This window comes from Athene noctua, chromosome 15 (assembly GCF_965140245.1).
Source record: "Athene noctua chromosome 15, bAthNoc1.hap1.1, whole genome shotgun sequence".
NCBI classification, from domain to species: domain Eukaryota; kingdom Metazoa; phylum Chordata; class Aves; order Strigiformes; family Strigidae; genus Athene; species Athene noctua.
In genome coordinates this window covers 19,973,988-19,990,562 of record NC_134051.1, presented here as the reverse complement: position 1 = coordinate 19,990,562, position 16,575 = coordinate 19,973,988, and the positions used below count along the sequence as shown (strand labels likewise).

Genomic DNA, 16,575 nt, shown 5'->3' with positions numbered 1-16,575 from the left:
TCAGCAGCGCCGTGTCCTGCGTGGGCCCCAGGGTCGCCGGGTCATGCTGGGAGAGATGCAGAGAGGGACCAGCAGCGTGAGCTGGTGGATGGCAGATCCCCTCCTGAGGAGACTGGGCTATCTGACCTACGAGCTGGGGGTCGCTCAGCCTTGGCTGACACCAAGGCCCACAGACCTCTTGAAAGCACCTTGCGGATAAATTCCAGGTGGAGTGATGCGGGCACGTGGTGACATGGCTCCCGAGCTTCCACTGCACTGCGGGGTCAACCAGCTGCAGGGCTGCATCCCCCCGGGGCCCCGGCAGACGAGGAGGGGTCCAGGCTGTGCCGGGTCAGGAGGGCGCTCCCAGAGCCGGCACTGGTGGTGACGGGGCCCCCGCGCCATTGGCAGGGCGAGGGGTCACGCGTGGGCTCCCCCGTCGGCAGCCGAGCTCGCCGGTGCCTCCGCCCGTGGCCGGGCGCCCGAAGCGAAGTGAACAGACGGGAGCGGGTGGGCGGGCAGGGATGATACCAGCGTTAATCATTTCCGTGCCACCGTACATGAAAGCGGCAGCGCACAGCCTGCGCCGCTCCGCTGCCAAGCGCCGAGCACGGCGGACGAAGGCGCGGGCGACCAGCTCTGCGCAGAACCTGCCCGTTCAGCATGGCCAGCCCGCCCCGGCTCCAACGGCCGAGAGCGTGTCCCCTCCACGTCCCCGCGGCTCCGGGGAGAGGGACGAGAGGCGCCAGCTCTGGGAAGGGACACACGCAGCCACGCTCCCACCTCCAGCCTCCCCGTGCACACCCATCCCTGCAGCCCCTGGCCGCAGCGGGGCAGAACCACCCCAGGCCCGCCAGCAGCCAAGGGGTTAAAGGGCCTTGTTATTCCTTTCATACCTGGGCTCCACTTATTTGCAGACTGAATTTCCCAGAAGCCGGGGCTTTTCACTGCTGGATCTGCTGTAGAACCACGTTGTTATAGATTGCAAGTTCCTTAAAGGTCAGATAACACAATACAATTGAATCATATTAGTGAGCATAGCGCCTTGGTATTTTACTAAGGAAACCCATAAAGCAGATTGTTTGTTGCAGGGAAACATACGTCGTATAATAAAGTCGGTGTAATTGTCTCCAGAAACAAACAATCAGTTTATGAGAAAAAACCTCCCGTAATTGTGGGTCCTCGGTGCAGCCGCCGTCGGGGCCAGGCGCTGGCAGGGTATTGAGTGCAGATACTACAAGTCTGTATTTTACAATTTAGGCTACAGTACCTAAATGCATTGCAGAAGACCTAGTAGGGAAATAAACAATTTCCAAGTGTATTGTTGAGAGACAAATATTCAATACTCCATTTAATGTATGGTTTGCAGTTAGCGGTTAATCTAAGACAATGCAGAGCGAGCCGCGCTTCACACCGCTATTAAGGAAATGCAGAATTGATTGTGAGGATGATTGAAGATTTCTGAAGAGCACAATTCCCAAGTCCGTGATGACCCCTCCTTTTTTTTTTTTTCTAATTTGCCTGTAATCTACTCAGACAAATCCTTTTATCACGTTTATTTCCCTTCCAAGTTACAACCAGTGTGATTAATTACTTAACTTTGCAGTCCTGCTTACCCTGCTGTACGCTCTAATTTTTCTTCCTTTTAAAATGGTTTTTCATCCCAAATAGACATATTTCCTCTCTAAGCTCCTTTACTTTGTCCGCTGAAACTCGCTGTTAGTAACGGAGGGAAAGGTTTCCGCGGGAGCCGCCCGTCCCGCCGCGGATGTCGCGGTCCCTCCTGGAGCTCCCCACCCCGCTTCCAGCTGCAGAGGGGCTTGGGCCGCTTCTGCGGGGGGAGGAAAAGCACAAACCTCTTTCTCCAAAAACTTGGGCACTTGTCAGACCCTGGGGGGGTCGCAGCCACTCTGCCGGCCTGGAAATTCCCATTTGGTTCTAGATTTAATCTCGAAATGAAAAAGGAATTGGAACCAGTGCAAGTGTTTTAACCTTCCCTATTCACAGAAAGAGGAGGAAAAGTAATTTAAAAAAAAAAAAGAAAAAAGAATACACAAAGCCATGACTCCTCTCATCCACCTTTAAGACCCCTGTGGGCCGCTCGCCATCCGGGGGAGCGGAGGAGGAACCCACACGGCTCCCACCTCCCGCCCTGTGCCGGGCCCCGGCCCCCTCTCCGCAGCCTGCCGGCGGGTCCCAGCCAAACAGCGACAAAACACACGCAGAAAAGCAATTAGATTTAAATCTAGTTTCCTCTTTCTACCTTGCATTTCTCTTTTCTCTACTTAGATGCTCTTCAGCATTGTAACTAATATGATTTGTGTTTAGCACAGTGTGAAACAAGAATGATTTATGGGTCTGTTAGCACTACACGGCTACCTGACGCCATCTCAGCCCCCCGAAAGGGCACTCCAAGAGCAGATTGACGAGAGTGTTCTGGCATTACATGTAATTATTTGTATACCCTGCCCGCATAATCCCTGTTATTCTGGCTCTCACGACGCCTATGTACTTTCCTTACACCACACGCTGGGCTCTGCTTAGGAGAAAACGGGACCAGGACCCTCAGCCAGGTCCAGCCCCCAACGCCACTGCCCATGCCGCTGCCACGAGCTGATCTGCCGGGTTTAGATTGATGTTTCAGCTCAGATTAACTTGTGCTTTAGCTAAAACAAATACGGGCTCATTCTCTGCATTTCATTACCAGCAACTAATGCAAAGGCTCTGCCTGCTTGGGAACCGGTCAGACCCGACTCCTCGAACGTGTTCAGAAGCCCAGCAAGTTCCAGGCCAGCTCAGCGACTCTGGTGCCAAAATCCTAGTGAAAACCTCTGGGATGGGTCAGATTTTACCTGTGGCTCCGAGAGCGGCCACGTCAGTGAGGATCCTGCGCCTCTGCACTAGCAAGTGCCCTTCATTAATTCTTCATGCTGCCCCAAGTACATCCAGCGTCCTCCTCGGCTTGGCAGCCCGCCCCTGCGAAGCGGGGCAGACAATAAGCAGAGCCCCCTCCCTTTCCTTCAACATATAACAAGGAGCCAAATGAAATAATGAAAGAAACTCATTTTAATGCCACAGAGGGAATTGTTTTATTGCTAAAGCAGCAAATAGAACTAATTGAATCCGCTGGAAAAAAAAAAAAAAAAAAAAAAGAGCGAAGGAAAGGAAAGGATAGGTGCAGTGCACAGACAGAAAGGGCGAACTGGAGCCTGAATATTCATGGGCCTGGAAACTGCAAATCCTTGAATGCAAAATATCTTCATAACTGATAATACTGCCAACGGCGATGCATGCACAGTGCTCGGAGAGAGGGAGTCAGGACCGTTTGCATTTACAATACATTTTTTTTAAGTAATATTCTGGAACAAATTCTCTGGTTCATTAAGTTGCTTTGCGCCTCCCTGGTAAAACAAACCAGCCGGGGAGCGGGAGCCAGAACCACGGCCCCGCACCGAGTGCCCCCCACAGCCGGGCAAGGCTGCCCGCGCTGCCTGCACCCTGCCCGCGGGCAGCAGCACCCGGAGGGGCTCGACCACCCGCGGTGCCACCTCTGCAGGCAGCAGGCGCCCAGGGACAGTTCTGCTGCCCGCTGGGGACAGGCAGGAGAGCAGGCAGCTGCCTGCTGGATCTGGAGGCTGCGATCCCCATCCCTGCCCGCGGGGCTGCAGAGCTGGGGCACTTCACCCCAAACCGCTTCCCGTGCCACAGGCCGCCGGTTAAATCTGCCACAAGCTTTTAAACTCACTGTTTTCAGTGAACCTTAATTTTCAGTGGCAACACATATTAATGTAAGGGGCTGCATTCTAATTACGGCAGCAATTGTGTTCTTCCTTACAGCAGTAAGTGATCCAGTAAGAGACACCAAGGTATAAATCCCTTTAATGAAGAAGGAGCTACATGTTCTGTGCTCTACGTTTCGGCACCGATGTACAAAGTGACTGTTCCATGAAGTGCAGGGGGGCGCTCCACGAGGGGAACTGCCTTAGAAACGCAGTTCATCCTTGGAAGGGCCTCGGGATGCTCCTTCGGCACCACCACGATGGCAGGCCCCGACCCTGCACCCCAAAGGCACCGCAAACCCCCTGCTGTACCCCAACCCACCTTCTCCCCCCTGGAAAAGCCCCAAGGCACAACGAGGCCACCTGGGGGTGCCGGTGGGGTTGCACACGAGGGGGCTCCCCCCAGACCCCGATGCCTGTGGGCAGAGCCGCCGGAGGAGGGGGTCTGTCCCCCCCGGGCTGCCGCGGGGCTCTGGGCTCCCAGCGCCGTAACCGGGGGCTGAGCTCTGCCCGGGCGGGGGGAGCCCGGAGCCGCCGCTCCGCAGCCCCCCAGCCCCTCCCCGCACCAGCGCCCCGAGGCCTCGTCCTCTGGGCGCAGCGAAAACCTTGAGGCTCCCTCCGCCTGCGACACGCTCCAAGCGTTAACAAAAGTTAACGGGGGGCACCGGCCGCGCCGGGTGACCCCGGGGAAGGGCCTCGAACCGGCAGCTTGTTCCCACCACGGTGCCCGCGGGGGCCCGGGCAGCAGGGCTCCCCGCTCCCAGAGACATCACCCCGAGTGCCATCAGCAGCCGGAGCGCAAACATTAACAAACGTGCTCCTTAAACACTCTGGCCACGGGAAAGCACTTTCTCACCGTTGCCTACCCCAAAAAACGGCTGAGAATTTCTGCTCAGGTTTTCCAAATGAACCAGCCCGTGGCAGAGACACGGATGGTCTCCCACAGAGACAACCGCATCCCAAGACGAGTGTTTCAGAATATTATGTGGGAACAGAGTAATAATAAAACACCTTGATGTAACTTTACCAGCAGTGGCTCTAGCAGAAAAGCCTGTAATGATCTAATAACACATTTCCCCTGCTGCCACTCCAGCCTTGAGAAATCCAGGGTAGTTTGAGCCTTAAATCCGTCCCAGTTCTTCCTTTGTCATTAATTGTTAGGCTATTTGTATTACGCATTTTACATACCAAATAGACTCCAATTTCATGGTGGGCTAGACTGCAGAAATGCCTCTTTTAATCTTTTTAATTCTAAAGTAGTATCAAACTTTAATATTTTCTAATGGAGTATACATTTACTCACATCTAACAGTATCACTACAATTTAGGAGCAATAAAAGTCAAGCTCCAGTCTGTATGATAAGCTTGCAGCTTTATTTCCAAAGTTCAATCAGTTAACCTAGGAGAGCAATAGCTTCCCTACAATGAGTAACGATGCAGAATAATATTTAGATAGAGATAAACCCTTTTTGCATAGGAAATTACATTATGATTTGCTTGGTCTTAGAAATTCTCAGCGAGATGCTTTAGTTTACCAATGAAGCTATTGCCTTGGGCAGTTTTCCACAGTGCTTTGATTTTTTGGGGGGTTTCTAGAGGATTTTGAGCTGAGTAAGGAACCTTTGTTGTCCCTGATGCGGGCGTGTGGAGCAGCCCCTCGGCCCCTCCCGCGCCCCCCTCCCGTGCCGATGTGTGGCAGCGCGGGCACGAGCCCCCCAAGAGCGGCCGCGGCCCCGGGCTCTGTCCCTCGCGGGGAGGGGGCGGCTGGGCACTGCCCCCGCTGCTGGCGGGGGGCTCCCCGGGCTCCCCCGGCACCCGCCGGCTGCTTGCCCCGTGGGGATGCCCCCGTGGCTACCCCAGCACTGGCAGCAGCTGCTGGCTAGCCTGGACTGCTCTGCTGTGGCCAGATATTTAACTTACCTTGGGTAGCCGTCGCGAAGGCTGGCGGGCCAGAACCCTCCGCTGCCAGCCGCTGCCCGGCTTAACCCTGCCCGGGGCGGGGGGCAGCGTCCAGCACCAGCCACCATCTTCCTTCAGAGCAGGTAAAGCGCCTCCCCCTCGCCCTGCCCGGCCGTCGCTTGCAGCCCTTTGCCTTCCTGTTTATTTTAACGGCTCGGGCGAGAGGCAGAGCCTCGTCCTGGGGCACCCCTGTGCCCCCCGCCAGCGCCGCGGAGCAGCAGAGCAGAGGTGGCGGGTGGGGATTAACACGGTTCAAATAAAACAGCCCAGAAGTTAGCTCGGAGGTGCAAGTGCTGACGGCGCAGCGGAGTGGCAGCGGGATCGGTGCTGGTGCTCCTGCGGGACACACCAAGTGGGGATGAACCAAAGGGCAATTAAAGGCCTCCAGGAGCAACGACGTGGGGACGCAGCATCTGCCATCGGCGTCTCACGAGTCAGCGCTCTGCACGCAAAAGGGTCACTTTGGTTTTAAAGAAGCGGGACTGGAGCCCAAGAATTCATGATTAATCACCTCCCCGAGCCACGCGGCCCCTTCCCTCACAGGCGATTCCTCCCCACACGTCCGGAGCTCAGAGGGGCGTCCCGAACATGGGGGGCAGCTGAGCCCCCCGGGATGGGGGCGCCTGGAGGAGCCCCCAGGCCCCTGGAGCTGGATGTGTGGGGAGGTTTTGTCTTTCCTCGGGCTGGGCGCTGGCAGCTGCTGAACCCAAACACGAACTCAACACGCTGGCGACGCGGACGTTGGCTTTCCACGGGCGTGCTCGCTGCCCCGCTTCGTTATATGAACGTCCATCAAGAACAAATACAGAAAGGGCAGAGCTGAGGCTGAAATAAAGTTATTTGCAGATGTGGATGAACGCTAATAGAAAATATATTATATTACCATACCCATCTCGATGCAAGATGAAAGGAAATGCGCTCTAAAACAAAGGAGAGCTGCCAATTCGGGCTACCAGAGCAACGTTGCTCCGCTCAGACCCAAAATGATTACCCGCTGCTAAAGGGGGGGGGGCGAGTCCACTCCAGCCTGGCTCTGGAGGGAATGGAAATCAGATTTTGGCTTGAAAAGTGTTACAGCAATCTCCGTAACACAAAATAAAGCCTGGCAGATGGAGTTATTTTTATCCAAAGCCAGCTCTGTTTAGTAGGTCCGTGGCTATAAGTGATGTCCCTTTGCTATTTCCCCATCCCCCCCCCGCCCCCCGCCATCTCCCTGCCTCAGTTTCTCTGAGGCGCTGACGAGATTGGAGCGGACAACCGCGGGTATATTTTGAGAGGATTCTACATTGCTCAGCTGTAAAAATCAATTCTGAATTTTGCATCCACCCTCAGCATTTGGCCTGTTTATATTGCCAAATAAATTCTTTAAAGAAGTACTGTACTTCACAGGAGAGCTTGTCAAGGTAAATACCTTCATTTACATAGCAATTGAAATGTTAAAGCCATAAAGAGCAAGTTTATGATCCATCCTTGATGCTTGGATGTATAATATGACAAGGGGGAAAATAGTGCGCCTTGCAACATTTACTAAATTGGTGTGTTGACTCTGGGGATGGAAATGGGAGATTTGAAAAAACAGGCTGGAGGTTTTTTCCAAGGTTGCTTTGTGGGTTTTTTTCTTTTTTCCATAAATATGAATCTTTTCCACAGCCTTCAAACGCTTGGCTTTTAAATACTCTCCTTCAGCTTGGAAGCAGCTGCTACCCAAATAAAGAGGGCCGGGCTCGGACCCGCGTGGGCAGGAGCCACCTGGCACGTGGGGCTCCCCGGGGACGCTCGCCGCGGGTCACGGGGGGACGGCACCCCGGCCGGGGAGGGGCACCCCGGCCACACACCCGCGTCCCCCTAGAAGGGGGCAGCGGGAGGGGGTGCCCACGTGCCGCGTGTGCCCCCAAGGCCAGAGGGGCAGCTCCTGCAGCCCCCCCCGAGGGCTCCCGGCGCGGACGCGGGGCCGGACCCTGCCCGGCTGCTCGCCGCGCCGCGTCCCGGAGCGACGGCCAGGCCACGCTCTGCTGCGGCCGCCCCCCGCCTCCCATCCAGCAGTAACCTCTCACCGTGATTGAAAAAACTCTTGTAATTTAGGGTTTTCATTTAAATTTTTCAGAAGGAAGGAGAAATCAGTTTAAACCACTTCAAATCCTAAATAATACTTTCAAAAAAGTGTACGAAAAGGATAAAACGAACTGCTGCCTGCACACATACCACAGTGAAATTATAATATCCACACTTAATGCTTTGGAAAGTTTGATAGCGCACGTTCCTCACCCAAGCTCAGTACGAACATTTCAGCCATTCATTCATACTCGTACCCTTCTCAATTCACTGAAACCACTTCAAGCAAAAATCATTGACAGAAATTACCTCTGTGTATTACACCACGAGCAGTGAGAAATGTCCCACATGAGCCTCTCCAGCCCCCAAAGCAATAAAATTTCTGCTGAAGTGCATGATATAACAACTCAGGGAAAAGAAGTCCCCATGACAACAAGAGGTAAGAGAAATCCATGAAAAGCAAAAGACTCCGACCTCTCTCAGTACAAGGTGTCACCAATTTGTGCTGGAATTTTCACTTTGAAAAATCAAAAGCCTTTGTCCATAACTTTCATTGAGAACCTGTTGTTCCTTCTTTGCTAGTCTGAGCTTCAAACAGCACAGAACGAGCCTCACTGAATCAGAAACCGAGCAGGGGTCAGGTTCATCATTTAAACCCATGAACACAACTGACTGACTCTTTGTTTTTCTCTTTTCCAGGGGGGCTGGTTTTCCCCAAGCCTATTTTGGGGTTTTCTGCAGCATCTACATGCTTGAGCGATACTGCATCCACACACAGAGCGAAGCTCACAAACTCTGACACTACAAATGACACTTAAACCTTTAGCAGCCAAGCACCGTAGCGTTTCTTTACTGGATTATTGAGCAAAATCCTAGAGAAAGAGCGTCCTTGAAAGTACAGTGCAACAGTTAGATTATTTCAGGCCTGGTGACACATGGCGGTTCCCTATGTCCTCCAAGGGATGCTCCAGAAGTTACTGAAGAGACGTCTCTGCCTCCCTTGGTGGGTTTTCTGAGCCCTGGGCTTGTAACGCCTCTGCCATGGGTGCTGGGTTGCTCCTGTCACAGGGTCCCTGGACACGCCAGGGGAGCCGGGCAGGACCCCGCGGGGTGTGGTGGTGGGACATGGCCCTGGTGCCCCCCCCCCCCGCCCCCCGCTGAGTGAGCGGCGGCCGCGTCCCTGCCCGGGCTGCCAGGGGGCTCCGGGGCACGGCCGCGTCCCTGCCCGGGCTGCCAGGGGGCTCCGGGGCACGGCCGCGTCCCTGCCCGGGCTGCCAGGGGGCTCCGGGGCACGGCCGCGTCCCTGCCCGGGCTGCCAGGGGGCTCCGGGGCACGGCCGCGTCCCTGCCCGGGCTGCCAGGGGGCTCCGGGGCACGGCCGCGTCCCTGCCCGGGCTGCCAGGGGGCTCCGGGGCACGGCCGCGTCCCTGCCCGGGCTGCCAGGGGGCTCCGGGGCACGGCCGCGTCCCTGCCCGGGCTGCCAGGGGGCTCCGGGGCACGGCCGCGTCCCTGCCGGGGCTGCCAGGGGGCTCCGGGGCACGGCCGCGCTGCCTCCCCACGCCTGCACATCGTCCCTCGCACGTCTCTCACTCTCTTTGCAAGAGGAGCGAGCGCGGAGGGGCTGCGGGTGTGGAGAGCAGCTGCCATTCCCATGGCTACAGTCAAGTGGCCTGTGGATAACCATCATCAGGTGATAAAACACTGCAGAGAGGCCGATTCCTCCCTGCGCCCCGTCCCCTGAGCCGAGACTGAGCGGCGAGGCCGGGAGAAGCTGCGGCCCAGCCACGCGGCAGGGTGGGCTGCCCCGGCCCCGCACACGGCGCAGGCAGAGGCGGGAGACCCCCAGCTCTGGCAGGCGGCGGATTCACTCCAGCAGCTCCGGGTGCAGCAGAAAATCCAGGCCTGATGCTGGAGCAGCCTCTCTCCAGCCCCCCGATGGGTGAAACACAGAGACTGACCAGCAAAGAGCCTGGGCCCTGCTCACAGCCTCCAGCTCAGCCCAGCCCAGACCCACCACTGGCTTTACTGGGAGCCGGAGCCAGGCCTGGGGGGAGGTCAGTGCTGCAGGCATGTGCTTGCTCTGCGTGGAAGACTTGGGCTAGAAAAATAAGTGCACAGGTAAGATCTAACCCAGCCGCTAGGAAAGGCGAAGGGGACCAGGTATTGGAAGAGCTGCATTACATGGAAATACTTGCACAGTCTTCAACCCAGATTAATCCCAACACACTGGATCCACAGAGGAGGGAGGGCAGCTGAGTCACTACGTTTCAGCAAAAGCCAACTCACAGCAGGTCCCAGAAATAAAAAAAAAAAAAAAAAAGAAAATCAATCCACTTTCCCTAAGTTACCAGAAGTGCAGAGGGCACAGCACACCGTGCAGAGAAATACAGCCGTCACCAGGCTTCTGCAGCAGCGCCCGTCATTAACAGCAAACCCCGATCTATCCATCCGCTGTGGGTGTTCCTGCAGTGCCCATCAGCGCAGGCTCGCCGCGCCGGGGGGAGCGCTTTGATTTTCTGAATATCCTGAGCGGATCGGAGAGGCACAAGCATTACCCGGGAAAGCAATCACAGCTCCCAGTGAGGGTCACACTGCGGGACCGCGGCCGAAACGGCCCCACGCTACTGCTTCCCAAGAGGGTTCAGGGATGCTGCGGGGGGTCTCGTCCCACGCCCTCGTGCCCAACCGGCACCAGTGCTGCCGGCAAGAGCTGGGTGCTCCGAGGCAGGATCAGCCCCGGGATCAGCACAGCAGGCGGGTGGGCGAGACGGCGAGCAGCCCCTGGGAGGAGCAGAGCCCGTGACAGCGATAACGGTGCGTGACAGGCGCTTCCCCGGCACAGACGAGTTTAATGTCCACAGGGACGCGGCAGCGTGGTCTCTGCAGCCACAGCAGCTGCTCCCCGGAACCGCTGGCGCGAGGACACGTGGTTATTGCTGGGAGAAGAGCTCCCTGTCATGGTGTTATTCATTATTTGTACGAGGGTAGCAGCTCACAGAATAACACACGGGCCTGACTGTTAGGGAGAACGCTCAAAAAAAACCCAGACAGGTGGTGAAAATAGCATTAGACATGCAAACCATTTCATCAGCTGTCACGGCGAGCGCTGCCCGCAGTGGCGGCAGCGGGGCCGCTCCACGCAGGGAGAGACGCCCCTGTCTAAGCGCTTAACGCGGAGGCCTAGGGCAGAGCGAGAGGAACGTGGTCCAATTACAGAGACACTGCTGCAGCTTCTCGGGGAAGGCTCCACCGAGAGGGAGGCGAGGAGTAAAGCAGTGTGTGTATACATTTAGAATTTAACTCCTGATTATTTGGAATAATCCTCCAGTCAGTGAACTTTGAAAGTCCACATTTAAGTTCACCGCTACCGGATACTCTCTTTGCACCACAGACATTGTATTTTTGTTAAAACTGCAAACTGGTTTTCAAAATGCTGTTCGGAATCCCCAGATTTCTGCTAAACACAGGATGTCGAGATTGCCTTGGAAGCCCGAGCAGCCTCAGCTGAAGCTCCTCACGGTGCCAAGCCTGCAGGCAGCCGCGGGCGGACTTGGAGCACTGGGCGGCTCCGCTGGGCTCAGAGAGCTCCCGAGGGCTGAGGCCTGGGGTGCTGCCCGCTCTCAGAACCACCCATCTCAAGCACCATCTGTCCGGGTGCCAACAGCCCCCGCTCCCCTCACACGGACACCCGGCAGTGTTCCTCCTCCGACACCCCCAGACCAGACCCCGGCAGCACCTGAGCCGGAGCCGGCGGGGCAGGGCGGCAGCTGTGCGATGCCAGCAGGGTCACCTCCCTCTCTCGACGGCCACAGAAGCCACCCAGGACCACACGGAGGCTGGGGCACCCCGCAGAGCCCAGGCCCAGCCCTCCGGTACTCGGCCTCTCCAACGGCTGTGGCAGCAGAACCAACCCAAGGCCTCCAGCACCACGAGGCGACAAACCTGAGTGCTGGGCACTGCAGCCAGTTTGCAGTTCCTGTTGTCCTCAAAATCCTCTCATGCTTGTGCACCCTCACTCCACGCCCAGGCAAGGAAACTGGACGTATCCCAGACACTGTTTCTGTTTGTGCTGGTAACAAACATGTGTAGACGTAAACTAAATTCCTTCTGTGCTCTGAGGCCTCCAGAGTGTCCCCATGGTCCCGCTGTCCTTGCTGCGCTCTCAGGAAGGTTCTCACAACTCCTTCCCAGCTGCAGGATGGCTCAGGGCAGAGCACAACCATCACACTGGAGTGAGCACATCGCCCCTGCAAGCGCCTCTGGTCCGGCCTGGCCCCGGGGGCCGTGCGGGGGGCTCACCCTGTGCCTGGGCTAAGTGGGCAGCAAGAGCTGCCCCGGGCACGCGAGGGAGCAGAGGGAAGCTCAGACACTGGCCAAAGCCCAGCAGCAGCTCCGGCGGGGAAGGACGGCGCATCCCGTGGGTTCGGGGGAACGAGCGGGTGAGAGAGCCACCAGCGACCGTCAAGGAGAGGCGGGAACCTGCCCCTCGCCACAACCTTCGCCCATGGGGCACGGAGCTCTGGCACATTGTAGGGGATGAAGTCAGCAAATTTCACCACCACAGACAGTATTTACTGCCAGGTATCAGCGTCCTGGACTTGAGATACAAAGATACACAAGCAATGCATACACCAGAACGACGGCAAAGGGGAAGGTTAAAAGTCGCTTCTCACGCAGCCGTTTAATAGTCAAGTTACAGTCTGCATTAAGGGGGGGGAAGCGAGCTAGGAAATTCATCAACAAAGGTTAATGGACAAGGGCTATTAAGTGCAGTTTAAGGAAAGCTGTATCATTGAACTTGTCCTTCAGGCAGCCCAACATCAGGGTGATCAGAATCACAAATTACAACGACACAAACACTTCTGGCAGCACAACAGCAGCCAGCCCGAGCGAGCCTCTGACCCAGTTCGCATCAGCGCGTGTAAGACAACCTCAGCTTGGTAATTTCTACCTGAACTTTGTCTGCAGGGCTAAAGCAATCCCAGACAGCCCGGCTTTCCCCAAAGGTTCCCGGGAAAACAGCGAAGGCTGCAGAGCTGTGTGCCAGCCCTGCCACGCCGCAGCAGTCGGGGCGATATCTGCGCTCCCTGCCCGGACCCGGGGCACAGCGCCTGTCACTGAGCCACCTCCAGGCAGCCGAGGCACGAGTGAGGCAGCACGGGATGCACTCCACAGAAATGGCAGCGTTTAGGTGCTGTCTCCATTTTACAGGCGGAGAAACCAAGGTGGGGAAACGGCTTCTCCCTGCAGCTCTGCCGGACCAGAGATACGCTCAGCACCGACTGACAAAGCAAGGAATCCCGAGGGTCTGCTCTCTCCTTATCTCTCTACAGAAGAAAAAACTTGACAGTATTAAAAGCTAACAGTTTCTACTGCGTGAAAGAAGTGTTATATGCAAAATATAAACAAGTGATAGAAGTCACTGTAAGGAGAAGCTGGTATCAGTAGTTGCTCCTTTGCTTAAAGAGAATTGACATTTCTGTGGATAGGAACCATCTCCGGTTACCCCGCGTGGGACACGGCAGCCGGCCTCCCTGGTGCTCTCAATCAGCAATCTCAGAGAAGGCCGGGAAGAAAGAGCTGCTAGTGGGGAGGGCGATCTCCCCCCACCCCGTTTTTGCTTAGTATTTGTACAGCCCCAAGCGCACCAGCGGCCCCATCCCCGGGGAACCCCCCGCTCCCGCCCAGGCCGCCGGCGCTCCGCGACCTCCTGTCCCGGCCCCAAAACCTCCTTCGAGGAGGGAGGAAATGCTGCTTGGGCTGGGCAGGTGCGAGGATGACTTTAGGCTAAACAATCAGGGCAAACCCTCGGGGCCACCGTGGCAAATTAATTACACTGCTGCTTAATTATTTATCCCATGACCAGAGAATCCACCCCCCAGCCTACTCCGCCCAGGACCCCCCCAAATCAGCTCCCACCCAGCCGTCCCCTGTCCCACCCCTCCACCAGTGCTAGAAACGGGCTAAACAAGCCAAGGAGCTGCTGCTGGGATGAAAACATTCAGAATGCATTCTGCAAATGAAAGCCTGCATGTGCCTTTTGCTCCACGAGAGGAGTTACACCCACTCTCTAGCCCTTTTCTTGTAGCATGACTTTAAAGATGAAAAAGCAGCTGCTTGCCATAGTCAGTGCTTGATCTTCCTCTGCCTGTTTTGAATAAAACCAAACCTTTTTATATGCCACTTTCTAGCGTCTTCCAGCAAGTTTCTAAACTTATTTTTTAAGGCAAGCCTTTCCTGCAGGAAAATTCCATAAAATAAGATACTGTGTCCGAGTTACGTGTATATACACACTAACCACAGTCAGCCCTTTCTTTCTTCCCCACGCTGGTACAGCACACTGAAACCCTCTCAGACACAAACGCACTTTCTCAGTGCTGATCTCCGCTTTATTGAAGTCCCTCAAGAAAATCCCTCAGTATTTTAACAAAGCCGAGTGGATGCTACGCCAAGGAAGCGTTATGAAGACTTTGCTTCCACAATTGCCACAGAAAATTGCCTGGAGTTCCTCACATTTTAAATGCCATTGACACGAAGACCGTGTACTCTATTTTAATAAAGAGTGACCAGATAATCCGAGCAGTAACTAACTTGCTGCCTTTATCCGGTTCGCACTTCATTTTCAGAGCAGCCACCATACTAGGCGCGACAGGAAGACAGAACTTTATCAGCTTAGGGACAGACTATTTCTTACAAAGAAACGAGGAGGGGTTGCTTTTCACCGTAAACTACAGAACTCCGAGTAATTTGCAAGTTCCACTGATGTTCCGCCTTCCTCCTGGTTTGGAGAATTTGACAGAGAGAGAGAGAAAGAGAGAAGCCCTGAGCCATCTCAATTCATCGATCTGCTAAACCTGCCAAGGCACTTAGCACTTCATTACTGCGTCCAGTATTTCCTAACGATCGGGACTTTTAGCACAAGATTCCCTTAAAATGTTACCCCATGTCAGACACCAGCGCCCAGAGACCTCCCCACGAAGGGAATTAGATCATGCCAACGGAAAAACTTTCTGGCGTGGAACTTGTTGAATAAAGAGTAAATCTGGTTTGCGAACCCACAGCCTGTGTGAGAGCAGGCGCCCTCCGGCACCACCTGGAACAACTCGCCATCTCCTTTATTTCAGTAATTGTTAATTACTGACCTATTCAGACGCGTTCCACGCCAAGCGCAGCTGAACCGCCGCCGTCTGCTCCGGCGCCCTGCGCACCCGAGTTGCAGACGAGGGATGTTTTCGCACGTTCGCTGCCTCTCCATCACACACCGCAGTTTAAATCGCGGCCGCTGCCAGCCGCGGCACCGCGTCCCCACGGACCCACCTGCGGGCGCGGGACCCGCCGCAGCCCCCGCCCCGACACCGTCGGGGTCCCGGGTCCCACCGACCAGCCGCCTACCGGGGCCATCGTGGGGGGTGGGGGGGGGGTAGGCCGAGGACCCCCCGCCCCACGGCCCCCCGGGACCCCCCGCCGCCTCACCTGTACCACTCCAGCCCCTTCTCGTAGTTCCTGTCGAAGAAGTGGGGCTCGGTGCCCACGGCGCGCACGTCGGGGTGCGCCCGGATGGCCTCCAGCAGCGCCCGCGTCCCCCCCTTCTTCACCCCGATGATGAGGGCTTGCGGCAGCCGCTTCTCCCCGTAGTCCGGCGTGGTGCTGCCGCCGCCGCCGCGGCTCCCGGGGCTGCCGGCCCGGCTCAGCTCCTCGTCCGTGGTGCTCGACTCCTGCGGGTCCCTCTCGAAGGCTCCGCTCGGCGCCGCGATCGCCTCCCCGGGGGCCAGCGGCGTCCGCAGCCAGTCGCCCGCCGCCCCGGCCCGGCTGCCGTTGGAGGCCCGCGTCGGAGCCGCCGAGGGGCCGGGGGTGCCGGCGGGGGGGCGCGGGGCGCCGCCGGGGCCCGCCGTGGCGGGGGGGGAGCGCGGGGCCGCCGTGGCGGAGAGGGCGGCGGGGGAGCGCAGGGCGGCCGGGCCGGTGCCCCCCATCAGGCTGTAGCACAGGTACGTGAGGCAGAGCGAGAGGCTGCACATGCAGAGCAGCTTCCGCGCCGGGGGCACCTTAGAGCCGCGCCCGCCCGGCACCCCCGGCTGGGCGGGGGGGGACATGGCTGCTCCCCGCTCCTCGCCCCGGGCACCGGGCGCACATGGTGTCAGCCGCCGCCCGGCCGCCCCGGCCGCATGGGGGGCCGCTGCCCTCCCGCCCCGCCGCCGCCGCCGCCGGGGAGGGGGGGGGGCCCCGCATGGCACGGTCGCCGCCGGCCCCCGCCGGGCACCGGCCGCGCTGCGGTGGCCGCCCCGCCGCCGCCGGCTCCGCACTGTTGCCTCCCGAGTTCCTGCTGCTAAACTTTGTGCCGGGTGGGAGGCGGGAGCGCGCTCCCGGTGCGGGGAGGGCCCGCCCCCGCCCCCCCCCGCCGCCGCCGCCGCCGGGAGCGCGCCCGGCCCCGCCGCTCAGCACCGCGGGGGGCGGCGGGGGGGGCTCGGAGCCCCCCCCGGGGGCAGGGCAGGCTCCGGTGGCGGCCCCCGCCTGTGGGGAGCAGCCCCCCCCCAGCCCGCCGGACCCGCCCGCCGGGCCACATCCCCCCCCCGCCCCGGCAGCGCGCCCGGGCACCGGCCCCCGGGGCAGGGGCAGCGCCCGCGTCCGCCACCGGCCCTTCTCTCCCCCGCGGCAGGGCCCCGTGCCACAGCTCCGTGACCCCGTGTCCCGGCCCGCGCCCCCCCGCCTCCCCCGAGGCGCGTCCGGCGATGTCACCCCCGGCCCCGCGGCTCCTGCCCAAACCCTGGGGCTGCCCGGGAGGAGCGGCGGGACGGGGCGGCCGCGGGCAG

General features: G+C 58.1%; 1 protein-coding gene across 1 annotated transcript in view; it reads right to left on the bottom strand.

The window, feature by feature from the left end:
* HS3ST4 (heparan sulfate-glucosamine 3-sulfotransferase 4) overlaps nucleotides 1-15,942 on the bottom strand; it is a 61,503-nt gene extending 45,561 nt beyond the window's left edge. Inside the window, exon 1 of the mRNA XM_074919385.1 lies at nucleotides 15,242-15,942. Coding sequence (XP_074775486.1) covers nucleotides 15,242-15,858 — 617 coding nt within the window. The 5' untranslated portion in view covers nucleotides 15,859-15,942. The remainder of the gene's footprint in view (nucleotides 1-15,241) is intronic.
* Between the last annotated feature and the right edge of the window lie 633 nt (nucleotides 15,943-16,575).